Source organism: Papilio machaon, chromosome 12 (genome assembly GCF_912999745.1).
Source record: "Papilio machaon chromosome 12, ilPapMach1.1, whole genome shotgun sequence".
Lineage (NCBI taxonomy): Eukaryota > Metazoa > Arthropoda > Insecta > Lepidoptera > Papilionidae > Papilio > Papilio machaon.
Window position 1 is genome coordinate 1,669,991 of NC_059997.1, and position 21,639 is coordinate 1,691,629.

Below are 21,639 nucleotides of genomic sequence, written 5' to 3' on the forward strand. Positions count from 1 at the left end.
ATCGTTCGTATTTATATTATAAAATTTATTTTGAAATAATCTAGCCTGCTAAAGTATAGGTTGTTTCAACAATATTAAAAAATTAAAACATAGCCTTAACTTGGGACACAGTAAATAAAATTTATTTTAACTGATACCATATCAAACAATAGAACAAAGAGAGATATTCTTAAATAACAGCATAAACTTTTGTTGATACTAACTAGAGGTATACATTTAATTCCGACATTTAACGCATTTCCATGTTCGTTTACCTAATCTTTAATTAATTCAAAACTTATTTCTTCAGAATTTGAGTCGTTAGATTTATATTTAAGTTTTTTAGTATCATATTTTGAATGTCCTTTCATTTCTTGTAATTCTTCGTCTTTAACATTTTCCGCAAACTTGTAATTACGACTTTGGTAATGAAATATCACCATTGATAAAAACATCAAGCTTGCGTACATAATAAATTGTGTTTGCTGGAAAAAAGTAAGTAAAAATAATTTAATTAAAGTAACATAAGTAATGTTTACAATAAAGTAAACAATCAAATTTATTTTTTAAACAAAGTTATTAAATTAAAAAAAATCAAAAAGATTATGACAGTAATTGATATTTTTATTACGTACCAAATTTTGTAGATTCCATTCAAATAGGCCCGTGTCTGGTGGGTATAATCGAAACATACGACGAAAAGAGATACATCCAATAAGCGATCTCATAAGACAACATTGTGTGAAATTATGAGATGTAACCCTTTTCACCGCAAGTGACGAAATAAGCGATAATCATAAATATCCTTACCATCTGTACGTTAACCAACAAACGAGTGAATATAATAATAAGTATATTGCCAAACGCTTGCATTAGTATCCAAATTGAGCCGACAACAGCTTTCATATTTTCTGGCGCCTCTCGAAATGCAAGCTCACTGCCTGTTACTGCATACATCACCTAACATTTTAATCTTTAATTGTTGAGAGATACAAAGAAGACAGGCGTGAAGTGGAAGCAATTCCGCGCTTCGTCTGATGAGTGTGGTACCGGAGGCCTAAATTTAGTCCTCTTTCCCTTCCCACCCTTTTCTTATTAGGAATGGATGGGAAAGAAAAGTGGATTTGGCGGAGGATGGGACGCATAGGAAAGAGAAATATAATCTTTCTGTGCGTCCTCTTCTCCGTTGATTAAAGGTAAGCAACGCATCTGCATTTGCGGATGTCTATGGGCAACGGTCGCCTCGCTATTGCGGCGAATCCAGGTGGCCGTTTGCTCGTTTGCCACCTTATAATATTAAAAAAAAATACTATATTAAAACTTTTTAAAATGCATTAGACAAAAATATACTTACTTCTGCTATTGAGAGAAATATGAATTGTGGTATGAGGAGTAATATTGTTATTGAATTTGGTTCCGTGATCAATATAACATTCGCGATCTGAAAATCATTATTGATTTTTATGAACATAGCTGTCATCTGCAACTCAGTCATTGTGGTATTAAGAAACTTAGTAAGTAGCCTATGTGTTCCACATTATGTTCCACACCTGTGCCAAATTTGATCTAGATCCGTTGAACCGTTATAGAGATACCTTTTAACAAACATCCATCCCTCTAAGCATATATCCAATTAGCTAATGACAACTATAATTTTAGAACGCTTTTAGTAATTAAGGAATCAGGACACGTTATATTTTCTTTATAAACATACTAACATAATGCGTTGCATTTTTTGCTATAATAATATTGTAAACTCCACCGCTTTCGAGTTGAATATTGTCTAGAATTTCTTGTTCACCAACTTTTATAGAATATTTTGATCTAAAAACTTCCCATCGAGTATCTATATTGGTAGTTGACATGTTAACTTCGATATGATTTGATTTCATATTGTACATTTCTATAGGTTTCTTGACATCATCCGTGACTAGAAATCTGTATAGAAAAAAATAAAACGTAAGCAACATAACTTTATAACTTTGTAAAAAATTAAAAAGAAAAAAAAAACTTTTAAAAACAAGCTTGTTAATTAAAAGCTCAAAGAATCGTCACGACGTTTCAAACGAGCTCAAACTCAATGAGGTTGTATCGCTTCATTCATCATCATCATCATCATCAGCTCACTATACGTCCCCACCGAGGGGCACGGAGCCTACCCCAATTTAGGGGTGACTAGGCCATAGTCAACCACGCTGGCCCAGTGCGGGTTGGTTGACTTCACACTTATCTTTGAATTTCTTCTCAGATATGTGCAGGTTGCATCACGATGTTTTCCTTCACCGTAAGATCGTCGGATAAATGTACATATGTAAATCGAAAATCGAAAAACACATTGGTACATGGCGGGATTCGAACCCAGGACCTGCAGATTGCAAGTCAAGTGCTTAACCCCTGAGCCACCGACGCTCGACGCTCGCTTCATTGCTAAGTTCCTATGACCTATGGCCATTTTCCAGGTCCATCATCAGATCATTACCATGTCATCATATTATTGCATTGCCACATGATTTACACATGTGTGTAAAATTTCAGCGTAATCAGTAACCGGGAAGTGAATTTAAAAGCAAGATTTTATGGGTAAAACTATAGGAAAGTTTATAAAAATTATACATATTAAAATTTCATACCTTACCATAGGAAATCCTGATTTACTTTTTTCAATATTATCTTCATAAATATATATATTATTTTTAGTTAAAAAGAATGAATTTGCATTATTTTCTTCTAGTAATAATTCTTCATGTTTAATTTTAAAACAATCACTAACGAAATTAAAAGTAACAGATTCTTTATTCAATACGGTTACTTTGGTGTTGGTGAATTGTGAAAAAGGTTGTATTGTATAGGAAATGTTCTTTGCTTCATTGAATATTGTAACATTACAATTATTGCCGTTGAAAATTCTTAATTGTGAAAAACCTGTTTGTGGTAGTTCTGGATACGTTGTCTGTGGTAAAATATAAGATATAATCAAAGCTTAAACACTAATAAAAAGCCAATGGTGTAAGTATTTTCGGACGGGCGTTTTTTTAACGCTCTCGATGAACGCTTTAAAAGCATTCTTTTTTTCTTCGCCCAGTACTCAAAATGTAAGGCTTTGTGATAAAAAGCGTCGCGTTTTAAAAGCGCTGCCGTATGAAAAAAGCGCCCGTGCGAATGAGTGCTTTAAAATTTTCAAATTGTTTCAACATTTAATAATATTAGACTTTTTTTATGTCTTAATTCGCATATTTTCTTAGAGAACTTGTCTTAATGGAAAATTATGATTTTTTTACGTCTATTAAAATTACTTTAATACCAAGATAACATTTCAAAGAATTCCAAAATTCTTAAATTATGGAAATTAGCAGTCCGTCGAGCGGTCCAGTAAATGGCAATGAAAGAAAACTTTAGAAGTTAAAGATAGCAATTTTAAAAACATTTTTGTTCCATAGTAAGTTACTTTAGTTTTAATGGCATATTTAATTCAATAAAAATTATAAATAGTCGAACCGCGATAAGCGAAAGTTCAAGGTACAGAGATATTTTTTTGCTTATAGACGCTTCTTTCTAACTCGAATTTCTCGCTAAAGGAGGTCATCCGTCAGAAAGAACCACACTCGCTTAGCCAGGTTGGACTTTGTTTTGTAATTTTGAATACCTTGAGATATGTTTCGACGCTGGCGGACGCTACAAACGCCAGTGCAGCCATGATGCCTCCCACTTTCAGTTTGTTTAAGGGATTGGTTAATAAATTCCATTTAGCTAAACATGGATAGAGATACTGGAAATATGAAAAAGTAAAGTAAAAAGTACAATATACTAATTCCAAAGAAACATAATGAGACACTTCAAATGAGAATGTCTGCAAAGAATACAGGATACGAAGTTTAAAATAATTTTGCGAAATAAATACCCGGTTTTTTATGAACATGCGGAAGAAGTCGCGGTCAACAGAGCATTGTATCGTAAGGCTCTTACGTACCTTTTGTGACAATGCTATAAAACTCATAACAGATATAGGTGACAAGACAATCAACTGATCAGGTTTGATCGTGTAAGATCCCAACTTGCCGTCCATTCTTGATGCTTGTAACGCCCAACTAGAACCCTGTCGATTTTAATTAGAAAGTTCATTTACATTATCTTCTTATTCTACATATTATAATTATATAGAAGAAGAAGAGTAAAAATAGCATTACCATTTGCTCAAGAAGCGACCAAAATATCGGAGTTATAATGAACAACTTAAGTATAGATAAGGTTCTCTTTATGTCACAAATAAATTTATTGCTGTATTTGTGTCGCGTACTGTCCAACCAATGAGAGTGTTTGTTTTGACTGCGTTTGGTTATTTTTAGCTTTAACCCTAACTGGGGAATAAAATGAATTAAATTATTAAAAAAAAAAAAATGAAATAGAGTCCATTAACTTTATTTTATAAATTTGAGTAGTAACGTTATTGAAATATTTTCTTATGGATATTAAAATTACTAAAGTAACTTCAGTAGTTTCAGATTTTACCCAAGAAAAAATACGAATCTAAAATTTTCTCCTTATTATTTCAAACTAGCTTTCAGCCGCGACTCCGTCCGCGCGGAATAAAAAAAATAAGTAGAAAACGGGGTAAAAATTATCCTATGTCCGTTTCCTGGTTCTAAGCTACCTGCCCACCAATTTTCAGTCAAATCGATTCAGCCGTTCTTGAGTTATAAATAGTGTAACTAACACGACTTTCTTTTATATATATATATATATGGAAGCTTCTACGCAAATTATGTAGTAAAATTTCCAACCAATGTTGATTTTTAATGTGCCATTTTCCTTTCTCAACAAACTATTATGAAGTAAAGAGTACTTACAAAAATACACTTAGTAAAATCAACCACAATATTTCCCTTTGGCTCTTTGATTATATAACGACGTCTCCCGCTCACAAGCAACACTGCAAATTAAATATAATAACGACACGTAAATATCGCGCAATAAAATATACAGTACATAGTACAGAAGAACAATAGTATAACAGAATAATAGAACAGTACAACAATAAATTAGGATTTTGAACAGACAAATCCTAACCGAAGTTGGCATTACAATCGGTCTGGACAATGAAAGTCCGCTTAGGGTGTGCATTCACTATGGTAAATACAACCTTTTTTTCCAACTCCAACAATTTTATAACCTTGAATACAGCATCCATTAAGTGAAGCGAATATTTAAGTAACCAAAGACTTTGAGCCGCACAATTAGAGCTGACTTTAGTGAAATTAGAATGAACTTACCTATTGATAAAATAATAACAATAACAGGCGCACCAAACGCTAGTGGATAACAATCTTTATCACCAAAGCAATGGACGTCGCCTCTGAATATAGGAGCTAATGTTTTCGCGATAAGGCTACCGACACACAAGTTGAAGTAGAGTATACTGAAGTACAATGTAAGCAGTCTCTCCTGTTCCGGCAGAGCAAACTGTTCACCTCCGAAGGCAGTCACACAAGGCCTGATACCACCAGTGCCAGCCGCGATTAGAAATAAACCCAGTAATGTGCAAAGCCTAAAAAAAATATATATTGATAAAGTAAATATAACTTCGCTGTTTAGCCACCATTTACTTTAAAGTAATGCTAATACAAGTGAAAACTTTTAAAAATAATAGGTTATTTGTTTGGTCGCGCCAGTCTTAATGCTACGTAGCAGTTCTCTCGACCTCGAATAATAATAACAAAATAATAAAGCTTGTAACTCACCGACCGGGGAACATTAGCTGCGGTATCGCGGTAACAGCTACTAATGAGTTGCCCATCACATAAATAAACATCATGTATAGTATTGTTCTGAAATACAATATTACCTAGTAGTAAATAAAAAAGATATAGTGTCGGTGGCTCCGGGGTTAAGCTCTTGATTTGCAATCTGCAGGTCCTGGGTTCGAATTCCGCCATGTACCAATGTGTTTTTCGACTTTCGATTTACATATGTACATTTATCCGGCGTTCTTACAATGAAGGAAAACATCGTGATCCAACATGTCTGAGAAGAAATTTAAAGATATGTGTGAAGTCAACCAACCCGCACTTGGGGTAGACTCCGAGCCCCTCAGTCGGGACGCATAGTGAGCTGATGACGAAAAATAAAAAAAGCGGTGTCAAGGTTTAAACTCTTTAACCCTATAACAATGAAACGGACATAGTAGAATTCAATAGAAATGAGAAATTATAGAAAACCTATTTAAACAATTTAACTTTTTATAAGGCTGTAAACACAGACTTACTAAAAACTAAACATGTTTATACTATCAATTTAAACACAGAAACGATTCAAAATAAATACATAGACAATAAATTACATTATCAGCCAGTGACTTCCGAAATATAATATCTTATTTCAATTGAATTCGTGTAAAACGTGTAATATTATACTCCTGCAATTCGTGCAAAAATGAATCTTTTTTATAGTAATTAAAGCCAACTTACCGATATTTTCCTAGGTAATTATCAGCTACTATTCCACCGAATATGGGACAAAGGCTGACCATTCCATTGAACATGTGATATATTTCCTTTGCCTCATCGTCAGTGTAATCCAATTTATTGCGCAAGTACAAGGTTAGAAAAACTAAAAGACAGTATGAAAAAAATAATAATTTCACATTTCGAAATTGGACAAGGATTTTCGATTTTTTTTGTTTTATAATTCATGAAATTATTTGTAAACTTACCTCGCATTCCAGAATAAGACATTCGTTCACAGAATTCGGCTGCCAGGATCAATAAAATAATCTTCGGGAAATGATCATTACTCTGTAAAAAAAAAACTTTCAAATATACAATAAAAACGGGACCAAAATGGGGGCAATAAATTTTTGTAATTTTTTGAAATTTCTTTACATATGAATTTAGTTTAAGACTCTATCGATCAAAACTTAAGCATTATTTTTTTTTAAACTTACCTTGTTATATTGTTTTCTATTATTTTCCATTTTTGACATACGGTCACACATGAATGCCACTTCAAAGAAATAATTTCATGCGTTAAAAGCGTATTTTATAATCAGTAAATATTTAATGAAGGTTAATCTCATTATAAAGTCAAAATAAATGCAATCCTAATTACCAGTTTGACAATTTTAATTACTCGTTTTATTATCTATACTAGCTTTTGCCCGCGACTCCGTCCACGCGGAATTAAAAAAATACCTTTATAAGTAGCATATGTATTCTTCCAGAATATGTTCTACGAGTACATCTATGCCAAATTTTATCAAGATTCCTACATATAATACCTTCAAACAAACATCTATCGATCCATTCATTCATTTAAACTTTCGCATTTATAATATTAGTAAGATAAGATTAACGAAATAAAAAAAAAACTATTCTTCATTGCAATAAAGTATTATACTCGTAGTGAATACAAGTATATATGATTGTTCATTGTTTAACTAAGAAACATTTTAGACGAAATAAAAAAAAAAGAATTGACAAAATAAACTCCTATCCTCTCTCAAATTTATTAAAAGCTAGCTATCACCCGCAACTCCGCCCTGGCGAAAGAAAAAAAATCTTAATCAGAATAACCTATGTGTTCTTTCGGACTTTGATCTTCATGTATGCCAGAATTCATCGAGATTCGTTGAGCCGTTCTGGACATACCTACTAATAAACATCCATCTAACCAACCGTACATCCAAACATCCGCATTTATAATATTAGTAGGATGATAAGGTGAACTTACTCGAGATATTGGAATAAAGGCTAAGTTTAGTATTCCACAGAACAACGCCGGGGGAACCAACTAGTCTAAATATAAACTCGTGTACCTATACAGTGTAGAGTCTACGTTGTGATATCAATAATACTTGACATTCGATTAACGCTCTACCAGTTATTCCGTTTTGCATGACTTACTCACTATAATTAGTAAACCTTTGGCCCAATTGTTACTGTCTTCAGGCAATTTGTCACAGGTTATATGTTTAAATTCTAGCCTCTTACATATAGGTCATTACAGAATAGTAATCAAATGTTTAAAAATCTTTATTTTTATTTTCTTCATCTTACGATAAATTACGGTGATGTATTAAAAGTACGAATAAAGTTCCTTCATTTCATATACAGTATTATTAACGATACTAAAGATTAATTAATTAAAAAAAACTAGAGTGTAAAACTAGAACTAGGCACGATAATGATCGCTTAGTTTCAAACATACATTGCGTCGGAACACTTTTCTGAAATTGTTTACATGTTAATTGACTATCCAGGGCTGTATTAACCATATTGGGCGCCCGAGTGAAAAACTCAGACTGGCGCCCCTGATAGTGCATACGTACGTTTACCGGTAGTCCCAGGCTCGGAAACCCGGCGCCCCTAATGTCCGGCGCCGAGGCGCCTTGCGGCTTTTGCAGCCCCGGACGGCCCTGTGTCCATCACAGTTTTTTATGGGAGATGTTATCGATTTAATTAATAGTAAACGAGCATTTACCACTTTAATATTACTTTACGCGAATTTGACGTGTTCGAGTTAATAAACTATTTTGCTTTTTCTATTCGCAAAGGGTAATGTGTTTTACCCTCGCATCATAAGTAAACTGGCCAAGTAATAAAAAAAATATTCGTGGCAATAATATAGTCTTATTGAATTACAGATACATTATATTGCTTGTTTTGTATGTGGTTAAAACAAATGAAACTGTAGTATAATTTATCTAAAAAACGCAGGTGCGTTTCCTACAGAATTATTTATACAAAGACTTTAATAAATGTTTAGGTAAATATCACAAACGGAAAAGGAGCGTTTGAAAACAAAATGTAGATAAACGTTTTCCTTGCAATCGTTGCTAGAAAGTTAAATCATATCCTTCGACATGCATCTTTGAATTTCAAGTTGCAGGATCTGTCAGTCGCGCACATTCTCCTCTGTCTAGAAAAATGAACAATAACTTGTTTGCTTGTGTACAAGTTTTTAACTAAATATACATTCATAAAGATGTAAGCATTATATGCACAAGTGCCAGAATTTATTTAGCAACGTTGCGACGGCTCTTACTTTATCTAGTCCGTTCCTTTATAGTCAAAGGTATGCATAAGAGTTTGTCGATGTGAACGCTTTAAATAAATATAAAAGATGTCGTTCGCGTGTTTGGAATAAAATTTCAATTTCATATTGAGAGCTTTGTTTGTGTTTCAAATACGTAGAATTTGTTTTGGTTTTACATTGTGATAAAAATCTATATTTAAGATACTCGTATATTCAGTTATCGGACAGAGTATTTGTCTGGATAAAATTCACTCTAAATTCTAGTTTGTACCTACCAATTTTGGATCGTATGTTTTGAATGACTGAACAATACTATCTTACATCACTGACTTTGATTTGAATTATCATAACCTTCAATTTTCACCGCCGAAATATGCACAAAAACATATTCTCATCTTTTAAAACTGTTTAAAAATCCAAGAAAAAACTAAAACTGATATTATAAATGCAAATGTTTAGATGTATGAATAGGTGTTTGTTTGAAGGTATTTCCGGAACGGCTCAACGGATCTTGATTAAATTTGGCACAGGTGTAGAACATATTCTGAAAAAATACATAGGTTACTTATTAAGTTTTTATTACGCGCAGACAGAGTCGCGGGCTACAGCTAGTAATATTGTAAATAATAAATATAACATTATAATAAGATCAGTATTTCGGCAAAATGTTTACACAATTCGTTCACATTGTCGAAGAATATCTATATAATGGTAAGCTGTAAGAGAACTCTTTTAGAGTTAAGCTTTCCAGTACAATACTTCATGTGTATGTACAAAGTTTAAATAAATAAAATAAATAAAAAGAATTAATAACAAAACTAACAAATTCCATAATGTTGGTTAAACTAAAGTTAATTTACATTAGATATTTAATAGCTAAAGTTTAAATTGATGTTGCTTTAAACTATGGTGATGTTATTATTTAAACGTTAGTAGTTAATTTAATGGGATACTAAAGTTAGAGTAATTTTGGAGTACAATACATGACATACATGAATTTTCAAGTTGTTGCTACAATAAAAAAAAAACTTGAGAGGTGTCAAGGGACACCCGGATGGACCGAAGTTCCTTTCGATTAATTAGTGAAGGAACCAATGTTAATAAACAATAAAAATAAAAATATGAATAATAAAAAATAAAAATAAATAATAAAAATATGAATAATAAACTTAAGTCTTCACAAGAAGTACATTTTATTTCTATGAATTTTCGTTATATATTGTTACGTCGTTGCCATGGTGAAGTAGCGCTCATTCGTCGTTAACATACTTACTATAGCAAAAAGTGTCGTGACAACTTTTCGTAAGAATTTTTTCCGTCTAGCCCCCTTTCACAACGCGCGATAAGGAACTTCGTTCCAAAATCCTTTATGCTTTTAGTATTTATTTTATTTAAGTTTGGCTATCAATATTCTTTTTACGTGTAACAAAAATGTTTTAGTAACATTTTTTTAAAGAGATTTCTTCTAGAGAATTGTCTACAGAGTTAATTTCCAAGACTGGTAGAAGTGATAAACGTAAAACAGGAAAATTGAATGACTCACTAAACTTTAACTACAAGTTGCACAATTTCAAACAACTTTATAGACGATTTTAAAAGTGGGTCGTCTCGCGCTATCGTATTGCAATACACTGAAGTTTAACTGCTCTTTTATAAAGATTTTTAGCAACTTATGACAAATGTTTTTGTAGGGGAAATGGTGGTACATTTACGATGACAGAGGAGAGCTTATTTGCTTTAAAGTTGGTTTGTTTTGTTTGCAAACTCCAATCTATCTCTTTTTTAATGTGCATAAAATTAAATAAAATTAAATTGAGTTTTTCTAAAGTAAGAAGAAAATGGAATAAATTACATAAAATCCACATAATAATAAATTCATTTGAGCACACCTTGAAAACCCTCCTATTTAAAATACATATTGTAATTTGTAATCATACATTTTTACAACAAGTTGTTTTTTAAATTGCTATTATAAAATTGATTAATGTAAAAACATTTCAATAACTGATTTTACGTTTTAATGTGATTAGGAAATTCCCGTAATATTCCTTTGAAGCTTTTGAATTGAAATCAGCTTGTCCGAATATTTAACATCCGGGATGAAACGTAGAGGTCTGTAGTCGACAGTCGACAGTCAGGACGCCACTCGCTTTACAAAGCCGCTCTCATGTAATTGCAATTCCAATGGAAAACCGTTACATTCATTTCACAAAAGGTTACCTTTACCTTTGCTATCCAAAATATATACGCAGGTATATTCCCCAAATCACTATCGTAATCAATCTAAAACTCAATGTTACATTAAATAGACCCTTGACAAAATACGTATCGGGTAGGATCGTGGTCAAGCATTGCTTTATTCATTATGGAAAAAATATTTATTAATAGTTGTCAACAACTCATTGTACGTCCCTACTGAGGGCAACATGCCTACCCTATATTGAAAGTGACTAAACCTTAGTCAATGGGATTTTTTTTAGTAATAGATATATATTTTTAATTTCCATCAAATATAATTTAAAAGACTTTAATGAATGGTATTATTTTAAAAACTAAATCATTTATTTTCAGTAAAAAAAAAGTAATTTCCTTTTTCTGAAAATTAAACATTGGTTAAATGTCTGATCTAAGTTACGAAGCGTGTCCTTCACAGTTTTAGAAGATCAAGTAAAAATTGGTCCAGAATTTTATAAATTTATTTTTATTTATACTCCTTTCATTTTAGCATGACAAGTGACAATCTCAATTACCTCGAGTTTTCACTGCGGAACCGCCTGTCCAAAAAACATTATTATCTCAGTTTTTTTTTAATTTAAGGTATGGTATTGACATAAGTTTCAACGTCGTCAGTTTCGATGAACCTCCAGATCGATGTTTATTCCGCCATTACAATCGTTGTTCCTTTCACATTTCTCTCTACTTAAATCCTCCTAAAATTTATCCTTTAGTTATTTGTAAACATTGATATTTGTGGTACTTATATGGTATAAATAAAATTATATTTTAATGAAATATAATATCAAAATATAATTGACAAACCAAACATGAACGCGACACGGCTGGGATAAATAATTTTCAATTAAAACACGATAACACGTTCATGAAATTTTGTCAGAATAAAATTGTACATGTTCAAACACTGTTTTAATTAACTTCCTTAGCTCATGTTCAATTTTTTAACTTAATACTGTTAATTTTGAATATTAAAATTTACAATTATTAATTACGCCTTCACAACATTTATAGTTCGTAAACATTTTATTGCAGTATTCTCTTTTATTTCTTCTTAAAGAAAAAAATCCTGTTTTGAAATTTTAATCATTCAACCATTATGTAGGAAACGATTTATGAGTTTGTTGAATATTTTTCTTTTACTTTAAAGAAATATTAATACTGTAGACATATACGTCTATTTAAAACAGAGTTCAATAGCTTCCAAACTTTGCGAGTAACAAAACCTATACAATAGTTGTTGAGTCAAGCTTCACAGTAATCATGGATAGGATTGCTAAAGTTTAAATTGTAACTGTCCAAGTGTCTGAGATAACAAACTTTATTATTTTCTTATTATAGTATGATGTATACATGTACAGTCAATTCCATAAATATGTATACCTTTATAATAGAATTCAATAGAAATTACAAATTATAGTCATAAAATTTTATATCTACACAACTGTACCTTAATAAAAACAGATTAATTAAAAATAGACGTATTTGTATCATCAATTTAAAGTATTAAACTTTTCAAAATAAATATATAGGCAATAAATTACTGTCAGCTAGTAAAACATCATTACGGGAAAAATCGAGGGAAAGAGACCCAGAGGGCGCCGCCCTATGCGCTGGACTGACCAAGTACGCACTACACTCGACTCCAGCATACATAATGCCATCCACAGCGCCGAAAACCGCATAGAATGGAGAACCACCCTTCGCGAGATGGTCAAGAGGAGAGGTCGCGACCCTCAGGAGTGAGGAAACGATGCGCAGAGAGAGAGAGAGTAAAATGTATAAATCTAATTTCTTATTTCTATTAAAAACAAAACAAAAATTTTGGCATTAAAAAATATATCTTCACGTATTCGTCAATTCCAGGACAAAAGCTATGTTATTTATTTTTAAGTGAAATACAAATTTTAAAAAAAAAGTAACAAAAAGTAATGAAACAAATTTCACAATAAAAGTCATCATTTTTCAAACGAATTTTGACAGTTCGAGGTCATTGATTACAATTTTAAAAGTATACAAGCAAAAGCAGTAACATTCTTTTTTTCACGACAAAATTTGTAGCATTTTATATCGTTAGAGATTATGTGGATAATACAATTATTTCTAAGCTTTCAAATTTACATTTTACTATATGCGGTATATCATAATAATGGCTTAAAAGCCAGTCGAGTAAAGTATTAGAGACTATTATTAAACGAGCAATTTAAACTTATGCAATTATACCTTGAGTCGTAACGGCTACCTAAAATTATTGTTTCAATGTCCTTAGTATAATATCGTATGGGCAATAACAATCATACTATTCTAAACAACAACGTTATCTTGATGTTATAAAATTGAAACAATAATGAATTTTATACTAAAACTGTCGCCCGCGACTCCGTCCGCTCGGAATCTATACATCTATATATATAAAAGAAAGTCGTGTTAGTTACACTATTTATAACTCAAGAACGGCTGAATCGATTTGACTGAAAATTGGTGGGCAGGTAGCTTAGAACCAGGAAACGGACATAGGATAGTTTTTACCCCGTTTTCTATTTTTTATACCGCGCGGACGGAGTCGCGAGTAAAAGCTAGTTTTAAATAAATTTTAAAATGTTACTTACAAATTATTATTAACATTTCTTAGTTTTAACGATAAGTTTTCATGAAATGAATTATTTTTAAATGAGATAATAACTAATCTTCAGATTAGTGAACTATATGCTGGTAGGTTTTACTGAATGAGTCAGTCTTTTGTTGCAATATGATTAAATTTATTAAATATTTTATCATTTCGAAAGTATTGTAAATTACAAAATTCATCTCAAGTACGTTAAACTATTATGCTTAATGTTAACAATTTCCGTGTCGTATTGCATTCGTAAACGTGCCTAACTGTATGCATGAATAAATTTAATAAAACGAATACAAAAGCTAACATCGCAGACAACTGTTTGAATATTTTTCATACTAAAATATATGCAAAAAAGACGAACGTAAAATCCAATCAACCGACTGCACTCGGGGAAAATTTACATTTTATTTTGTTTGTGGAACTGAAATGAAAAACCAATGACATTTTAACAATGCATTTTACTAATTAAAATTGTTGCGTATCTTCTATATATATATAAAAGAAAGTCGTGTTAGTTACACTATTTATAACTCAAGATCGGTCAATTTGATTTAGCTGAAAATTGATGGGGAGGTAGCTTGGAACTAGGAGACGGACATAGGAACTTTTTTATCTTGTGTGCATTTTTTTTCCCCGCGCGGACGGAGTCGCGGGTAAAAGCTAGTTTATGATAAAATGAAAACAAAAATCATTATTAAACTAAATAAAAAGTTCGAATAAAGTGTTAAAGAAAGAAAAAAAATAGTCTGCGATTTTAAATGGAAGAAACTATGTACATATATATGTATAAGTTTAGATACATTTATATATATATATATATATATATATATATATATATATATAAGAACTACAAGAAACATTACTTTGATTTCAGACGTTATTGCACATCAATATCAATTTGTATTTATTCCTTTCCAAATTCAATGTTCGAATCTCAACAGAGAGAGCTAGTGAGGGTAGTTTATCAGACAAATTACTGTCGTAAAGAAAGTATTGCTTTTATTGAGTCCCGGAATATGCAAAGTATCTGTTATATAAATATTCAAATAAATAGTATCAAAATGATATATTCTATTTCATATTTCGCTTTATTTTCTTTTACTTTGAATTGTTATAGTTGAGGGTACATTCTAGAAAAATACTTAGGTACTTGAACCTTTAGATAATAATTATAGATAAGAGAACGCGCTGTCTCCCAAAACAGTTTCAACTATTTCAGGATTCAGAGCCCCACCAATGTATTAAAAAATTGTCTTTGCGTATAAAGATTTATTTTTCAATTAATTACTCTGCGTTGTGGACAAAAACATTGGACGCAGGACTCTCTATGGATTGCCATCACTGAATTTATTGTATTCCTATAAGCATAATTTTCTCATCGATCTTTCACTTGGGCATCTCCTGCAAATTTATTATATGCTCATGATGTTAAACTTGCGAACTCATTCTTCATTTGTATTAATTTAATCAAATATTCAAAGAATAGAGAGCAAAACGGACAAAGATCAAATGACTTTTATCTCCTAATGAAATGTACGCACTAACAGCGATTACAGACGGCTCGCTAAAGCGTGACGGACGGTCTGTCTGTGTTCTATCCAACTGATTAAACACAGGATAGTTGAGGTCGACCATTCTGAGGATTTTTGCTACAAAATTTTCTTTTCGTACGTCTAATAATTTTTTTTCTGACCCAATAATTACTTTCTATAGTGAATTTGTTCAAGTAAAAAAAGAATCATCTGACGTTAAAAGGGTAAAATAAAAGTACACATAAAATATAGTCCTAAAAACTTATTTGGCCTAGTTTGAAACTACGGTAAAGTTTTATATCTATATATATAAAAGAAAGTTGTGTTAGTTACACCATTTATAACTCAAGAACGGCTGAATCGATTTGACTGAAAATTGGTGGGCAGGTAGCTTAGAACCAGGAATAGGACATAGGATAATTTTTACCCAGTTTTCTTTTTTTTTTATTCCGCGCGGACGAAGTCGCAGGTAAAAGCTAGTTTAATATGAAAGTAAAATTGAGTAATTTTCATCGTATGAAACCTTTTATCTCAAACCCGTCCAGTCTTTTAACATTATGCGTTTGTTTTGGTGTAGAAAAGATTTTCGGATAAACTGAATACAAAGCAACCCCAATATCTTTATCTCCATGTTTGTTCTTTTAATTTCCAATTTGTTTATTTTTTACATTCCTAGTTTTTAAGATTTTTGTTCGAAACATTTTGGGTTAATATTTCTACTGAAGTAAGAGAGGAAGAGAAATACAAAATAGCAACCTTTAAAAGTAAAATAATGTACTCATTAATAAATACTTAAAATGTCCAGGAAAAAATGCATTTATATGTCCAAAAATCGTAATTACGTATTTCAAACTACGTACTGATGATTGCCCTTAAATAGAAATCAAATTGCTGTCACGTTTAAAATGCAAATATTGTGTTAAATTATATTATTGTGTAATTGAGCGACCTAGTTAAGTTAAAAGTACTATTCAAATTAGTCGCACAATAAACAACTCAGAACACTAAAATGCTGCAGTTTATTTTCGTTGTGCACATTTTATTCAGCGAAATGTAATTCAATGGAAAATTTAGCATTCGCTTGGCCGGTCACTCACAATCGACGTTTTTACAAATGCGGTGAAATATTCGTTTTAAAAGTTTATTTTTCTTTGCTTACTTAAAGTGAACAGGATTCTTTTTTGTTTTTTTTTAATTACTGACTGACCTTAGAAAATATTCATACTGTTGTAGTAAAAATGTCTTTGTTAAACAATATGAGATGAATCATTGATTTTTCCACGATAGCTACTTATTTACTTGTGGACGGCCGACGGGATTACATTGAGCCAAATCTCATTTCCTCTCCAAAAAGCCAGAATAGTTATTGTCAATTTCCCCAGATACAAAAAAAGTTTTTTACCGACCAAAAAAAATAGAAATTGTCTATCTCAATATCTGTTTATTTTAATAATAATTTTATTATGATTATTAACATTTAATATACCATTTTTACTAATAGAGTGTCGGTGGCGCAGGGGTTAAGGCACTTGATTTGTAATCTGCAGGTCCTGGGTTCGAATCCCGCCTTGTACCAATGTGTTTTTCGATTTACATATGTACATTTATCCGACGCTCTTACAGTGAAGGAAAACATCGTGATGAAACCTGCATATATCTGAGAAAGAAATTCAATGATATGTGTGAAGTCAACCCGCACTGAGCCAGCGTGGTTGACTATGGCCTAGTCACCCCTAACTTAGGGTAGGCTCCGAGCCCCTCAGTTGGAACTTGTAGTGAGCAGATACCGATATAGTGATGATGATACCGTTTTTAAAAATTAATAAGAAATTTATCTGCTCGTATGAGGTGTCTTAACGTGATACTGCATACATTGAATTTTTAGGTCGCGTCTTTATCATTACTTATCATAACGCATGCCCCACTTTGGAAGTATGAGTGTGTGAGTTTTAGGGACGTGCGTGATTGAAAAACCTTGTACAGACACATTGTCACGTATTACATATATAGAACGAACTTGGTCAATATTTAGCTTATATTTAGTCGACTGAAAGCGAATGTTTGAAATTTTATAACACCGAATTTAGGACAAATTAATTGGCAACATTAGAACAGTTATTTTATTAATGTAAATGTTAGTATAGATGCGGAGGTGAATTTCCTCAGCTTCGCAGAAAGGAAGCGAAGGCGGAAGTTGAAAAAATTAACGAAACATAAAAACTAAAAAAACTAAGAAAATAAAAAGTATGTGATTAAAAAATGTGCATTTCGATACGTCTCGCATTGTAAATTGTAAATAAACCTCCATTACAACTCCGCAAAAAATGCGATAAGATTTCATGCGGAAGCTTCGCAATTGCGGAGGTGGAGGCGAAGGGAGAGTTTTGTTACAACGGATGGTACTGATTGGTTATTGATATGACTTCATCATTAAATAAATTTATTCAGGTTTGAATTCAATTTGCTGTCTAGACAGCGAGGGATCTGATTTAAAAAGAAGCCTTTTATGTGCCCTTTGATCGAGATAAATCGTACACTAGAACGTTAATATCTACATTTACAATACTTAAATTTTACTGTAATGTACTTTGGTTTTAATAAAATTGATGAAAGTTCTTAGTTTTCAATAGTATTGACATTGTTTTGTACATAAGGAAAACGGATGAAATTATTCCATGAACAAAAATATAAACTTAAAAAGAAAAAGAATCAAAATTTCGCATATTTACTTCTTTATAAATAGAACTTTTCGTCCACACTTCTAGAGATAAATATAAAGATGAAATGTACGTGTATATGACAGCGCTTTATAAGATTTATGGGTCGTAAAATGTTTCTAGTCTGTACATAGTAATATTGTGAGTGTGAATTTTATTTCAAACTACATTACGTTCCAGTTTCGAGCGGATACATAGAAAAATAAAAGAATACTCGCCGATAGCAGATTTTTTCTAAACGATTTTTGAAAATCGATTAAATGGAAACACTAGTATAAAAAAGTAATTATGAAATAATTAACTTTTAACGTTAAATCATTAAAAAAAAATTTGAGAGGTGTCAAGGGACACCCGGATGGAACGAAGTTCCTTTCAATTAATTAGTGAAGGAACCAATGTTTATTCTATGAATAAAAAACTTAAGTCTTCACAAAAAGTACATTTTATTTTTATGAATTTTCGTTATATATTGTCACGTCGTTGCCATGGTGAAGTAGCGCTCATTCGTCTATAGCAAAAAGTGTCGTGACAACTTTTCGTAAGAATTTTTTCCGTCTAGCCCCCTTTCACAACGCGCGATAAGGAACTTCGTTCCAAAAATCATGACGTATTCAATAAGGATTTGTAACGAAATTTTGAGAAAGTTTTTTTTACTTTGTGATCCGATTTAATTTTTTGTTTGTTATACAATACAAATGGCTTATAACGAAGCAAAGTCCCAAAAATGATATACAGTAGCGAATAAATTCAGTAATCTCCTTGAAGTATTCTCTTTTGAAGAGGAAAATTTGTATTGAAATTAAATTTTGTTCGTAAGGCGTTCCTTATATTTGAAAGAGTAATTACAAATAGGCTTCTTAACATGAAATTTAATATTCCGTAACATTATTGTGTGCTTAATACGGTTCCACAGCTTTTCGTCTACGTCTTAATAATTCGGAGAAGGAAAACATTTTTTCGTAATGAAATTAAGTTTTTTTTTTCTTTTCACAGGTGGTCTTGGCCGTAATTGGTATGATGTATGGTATAATTTGCTAATGTATAAATAATACGAGATTATCTTTATAAATAAAAATTAATGTTACATTTTTTTTCTCTTCTTTATCTTATTGTTGGACACAAACACATCCACTGGGTTTTTGATGAAACTTTTTTTTGAAGATTTGATTTAACTTTTTGCTTGCATTGTTTTAGCAAAAGAAAGTCGGTTATTTAAGGGGTTACCTTAGGAAGATTTTGTAAAAGAAAAAAGTCGACAAAATTTTCAAATACATAAGTTCGGTTTTTTTGTTTGTGCTCATGTTCGTTATATCTATTCATTTATGTATTTGTTTATAGCGCCTAAGGCAATACAAGTTAATGACCATAACTTTTACTTATATCAAAATAAAATTTAATATATTGTTGTTTTACCTATGGTAGTATGTTTTAAGCAATACTTTTCCAACATACCTAAATCACGTTGTTTTCCAGTAATGAATTATGAAGATTTAGGCACTTTGTATACAAACCAACCAATCTACAAATTCTATTTTTATCTTAATGTTTGTTTTACCTTTAACCTTAAACTAACACTTCTGTTCTAATACACAAAGGTAAATGTTATCAAATCATTATTTCCCTCGGGAAATTACGTACTGTATCTCTGAGCTTTCAAAGGAACATTATATACATAATAATAGGAACATTAATTTCATGTAATACTTAATAATTTATAACGCACTAAGAAATGTATTTGGAAAGTGTTGTTTTATTATCAAGGAATTAAAAAGTTAGTAAAACACACATGTAACAGTTCAATAAGAGATCATCATCAGTTCACTATAAGTCCCAACAGAGGGGCTCGGAGCCTATACTAAGTTGGGGCGATAAGGCCATACTTAATAACCACGCTGGCCCAGTACGGTTTAGTTGACTTCACACATATCTTTGAATTTCTTCGTAAATAAGTACAGGTTGCATCACGATGTTTTCCTTCACTTTAAGAACGACTGATAAATGTATATATGTAAATCGAAAAGCACATTGGTACATGGCGGGATCCGAACCCAGCTACTGCAGATTACAGGTCAATTGCCTAACACCTGAGCCACCGACACTATCTCAATAAGAGATAGACAAACCTAATAAATAATCAAACAGTCAAGCTTAACCGTTTGTGTATTCAAATGTCGAATGTCGCCAAAAAAAAACCGTTGAGAATAGGGGGAATCGAAGAGACATACAAAGATACACACGTACAACATAATATGTACGATTCCACACAACATATTTTTCTTCTGTAAGAATGAAAAAAAAAACATGTGTGTGACTACTACTGTGTTGTCTTGTGTATAATAATAATAACTTTAACTAACTTTGATTGTTTTGGTGAATGAATAATTCAGGAAAATTAGTACAAATAAGCCTTGTGAAATTATGAAAACTAAAACATCTGACATAACATATCCATTAAGGGTAATTTTCACGTTTGTGTTTATAAACCTCACCCATGCTCTTATACAAAACATTAGTTATTTCACGGGGCGTGTCTCATATCTTGTTTCATATTAAATCAGAAATAAGTAACAATTATTTAAATTTTCGTGAGGCATTATTTAAAGCAAATAAAAAATGTAAATATATGTACATGAGTAACCGTTTTAAACTGTTTCAAATAATAGAAAATAAAGTTTAAAAATGCCAAATCAACATAAAAGATTACAAGCCGTAGATGATAAAAAATTATAACCTAAAGACGAAAACCCAAAGTCGTCAGAAAGATCGTTAGACTGCGATTCTTTTTATCAGACTGTTGTTTATTAAAATGTTGAATCATTTAACCAATATCAAGATGGGTACACAGCTAACGAGCATGATCTCATGCAGATTTCATCTCATTTACTTTCAAATGCGGACGTCGAGACATTTTTATAGGCGCAAATTGTTTCTTGAGCGCTCCGGCATATCTCCCAGTGTATACTAGAGCGTTTTTAATGGTTCTATCTTCAAGACTTCATGGCTAATATATTTATGATTTAAGTTTATTAAACGGATATCTTTCTATTAAAACAAGGTCTTAATAATAACTCAAAATTATAATCTGCCTGCCCTTTTCCTGACCGAGGGAAAAAACAGTATATGATACTTATATGTTTCGATTCAATTTAGAAGACTTTTAAATGAAATTTTAACCTTAAACAAAAAAGCGCCATCTATTGTTTGCGTTAAGAAATAAAAATTGTATTTTTTTTAATTTAAACTAAATGAATTTTACTGTTTGACGGTACAGTTTCTTACTTTAAAATATACTCGAAAACCTCGAAAAAAATAAGATGTAGCAATGAAAAAAAAAGTTATGGCGAGTGAGATTTGAGCTAGTCCTTTTAACTTTTTTTTAGAATTGTTTTATTTGTTAGACATGTGTTTAGTGCCGAAGTAATATATCCTTTGATATTCCGGGGAATTAAATAAATAAAATGACACCTCACACGACAAAATCTGTTCAGTCGTAAAGGCTCTAGGCCATCACAATGGTATTTACATAGATACA

At 31.5% G+C, this 21,639-nt stretch overlaps 1 protein-coding gene across 1 annotated transcript; it reads right to left on the reverse strand.

The window, feature by feature from the left end:
* Positions 1–254: 254 nt before the first annotated feature.
* Positions 255–6,981, reverse strand: LOC106718911 (peptide transporter family 1-like). The gene is made up of 14 exons (XM_045680334.1): positions 6,917–6,981; positions 6,686–6,767; positions 6,441–6,582; positions 5,715–5,801; positions 5,247–5,521; positions 4,824–4,906; positions 4,164–4,334; positions 3,947–4,072; positions 3,623–3,745; positions 2,610–2,929; positions 1,698–1,917; positions 1,334–1,420; positions 790–939; positions 255–464 (listed from the first exon to the last, which is right to left on the reverse strand). The coding sequence occupies exons 1-14, from the start codon at positions 6,965–6,967 to the stop codon at positions 255–257; spliced, it is 2,127 nt and encodes a 708-aa protein (XP_045536290.1). The 5' UTR covers positions 6,968–6,981.
* Between the last annotated feature and the right edge of the window lie 14,658 nt (positions 6,982–21,639).

Excerpts from the sequence above, each read along its gene's own strand:
- LOC106718911 (XM_045680334.1), bottom strand. The coding sequence starts at position 6,967 with ATGTGTGACCGTATGTCAAAAATGGAAAATAATAGAAAACAATATAAC. Across the intron at positions 6,583-6,685 it reads GTCTTATTCTGGAATGCGAG|TTTTTCTAACCTTGTACTTG; the intron begins GTAAGTTTACAA and ends ACTGTCTTTTAG. Across the intron at positions 465-789 it reads TGTTGGTTAACGTACAGATG|CAAACACAATTTATTATGTA; the intron begins GTAAGGATATTT and ends ACTTTTTTCCAG.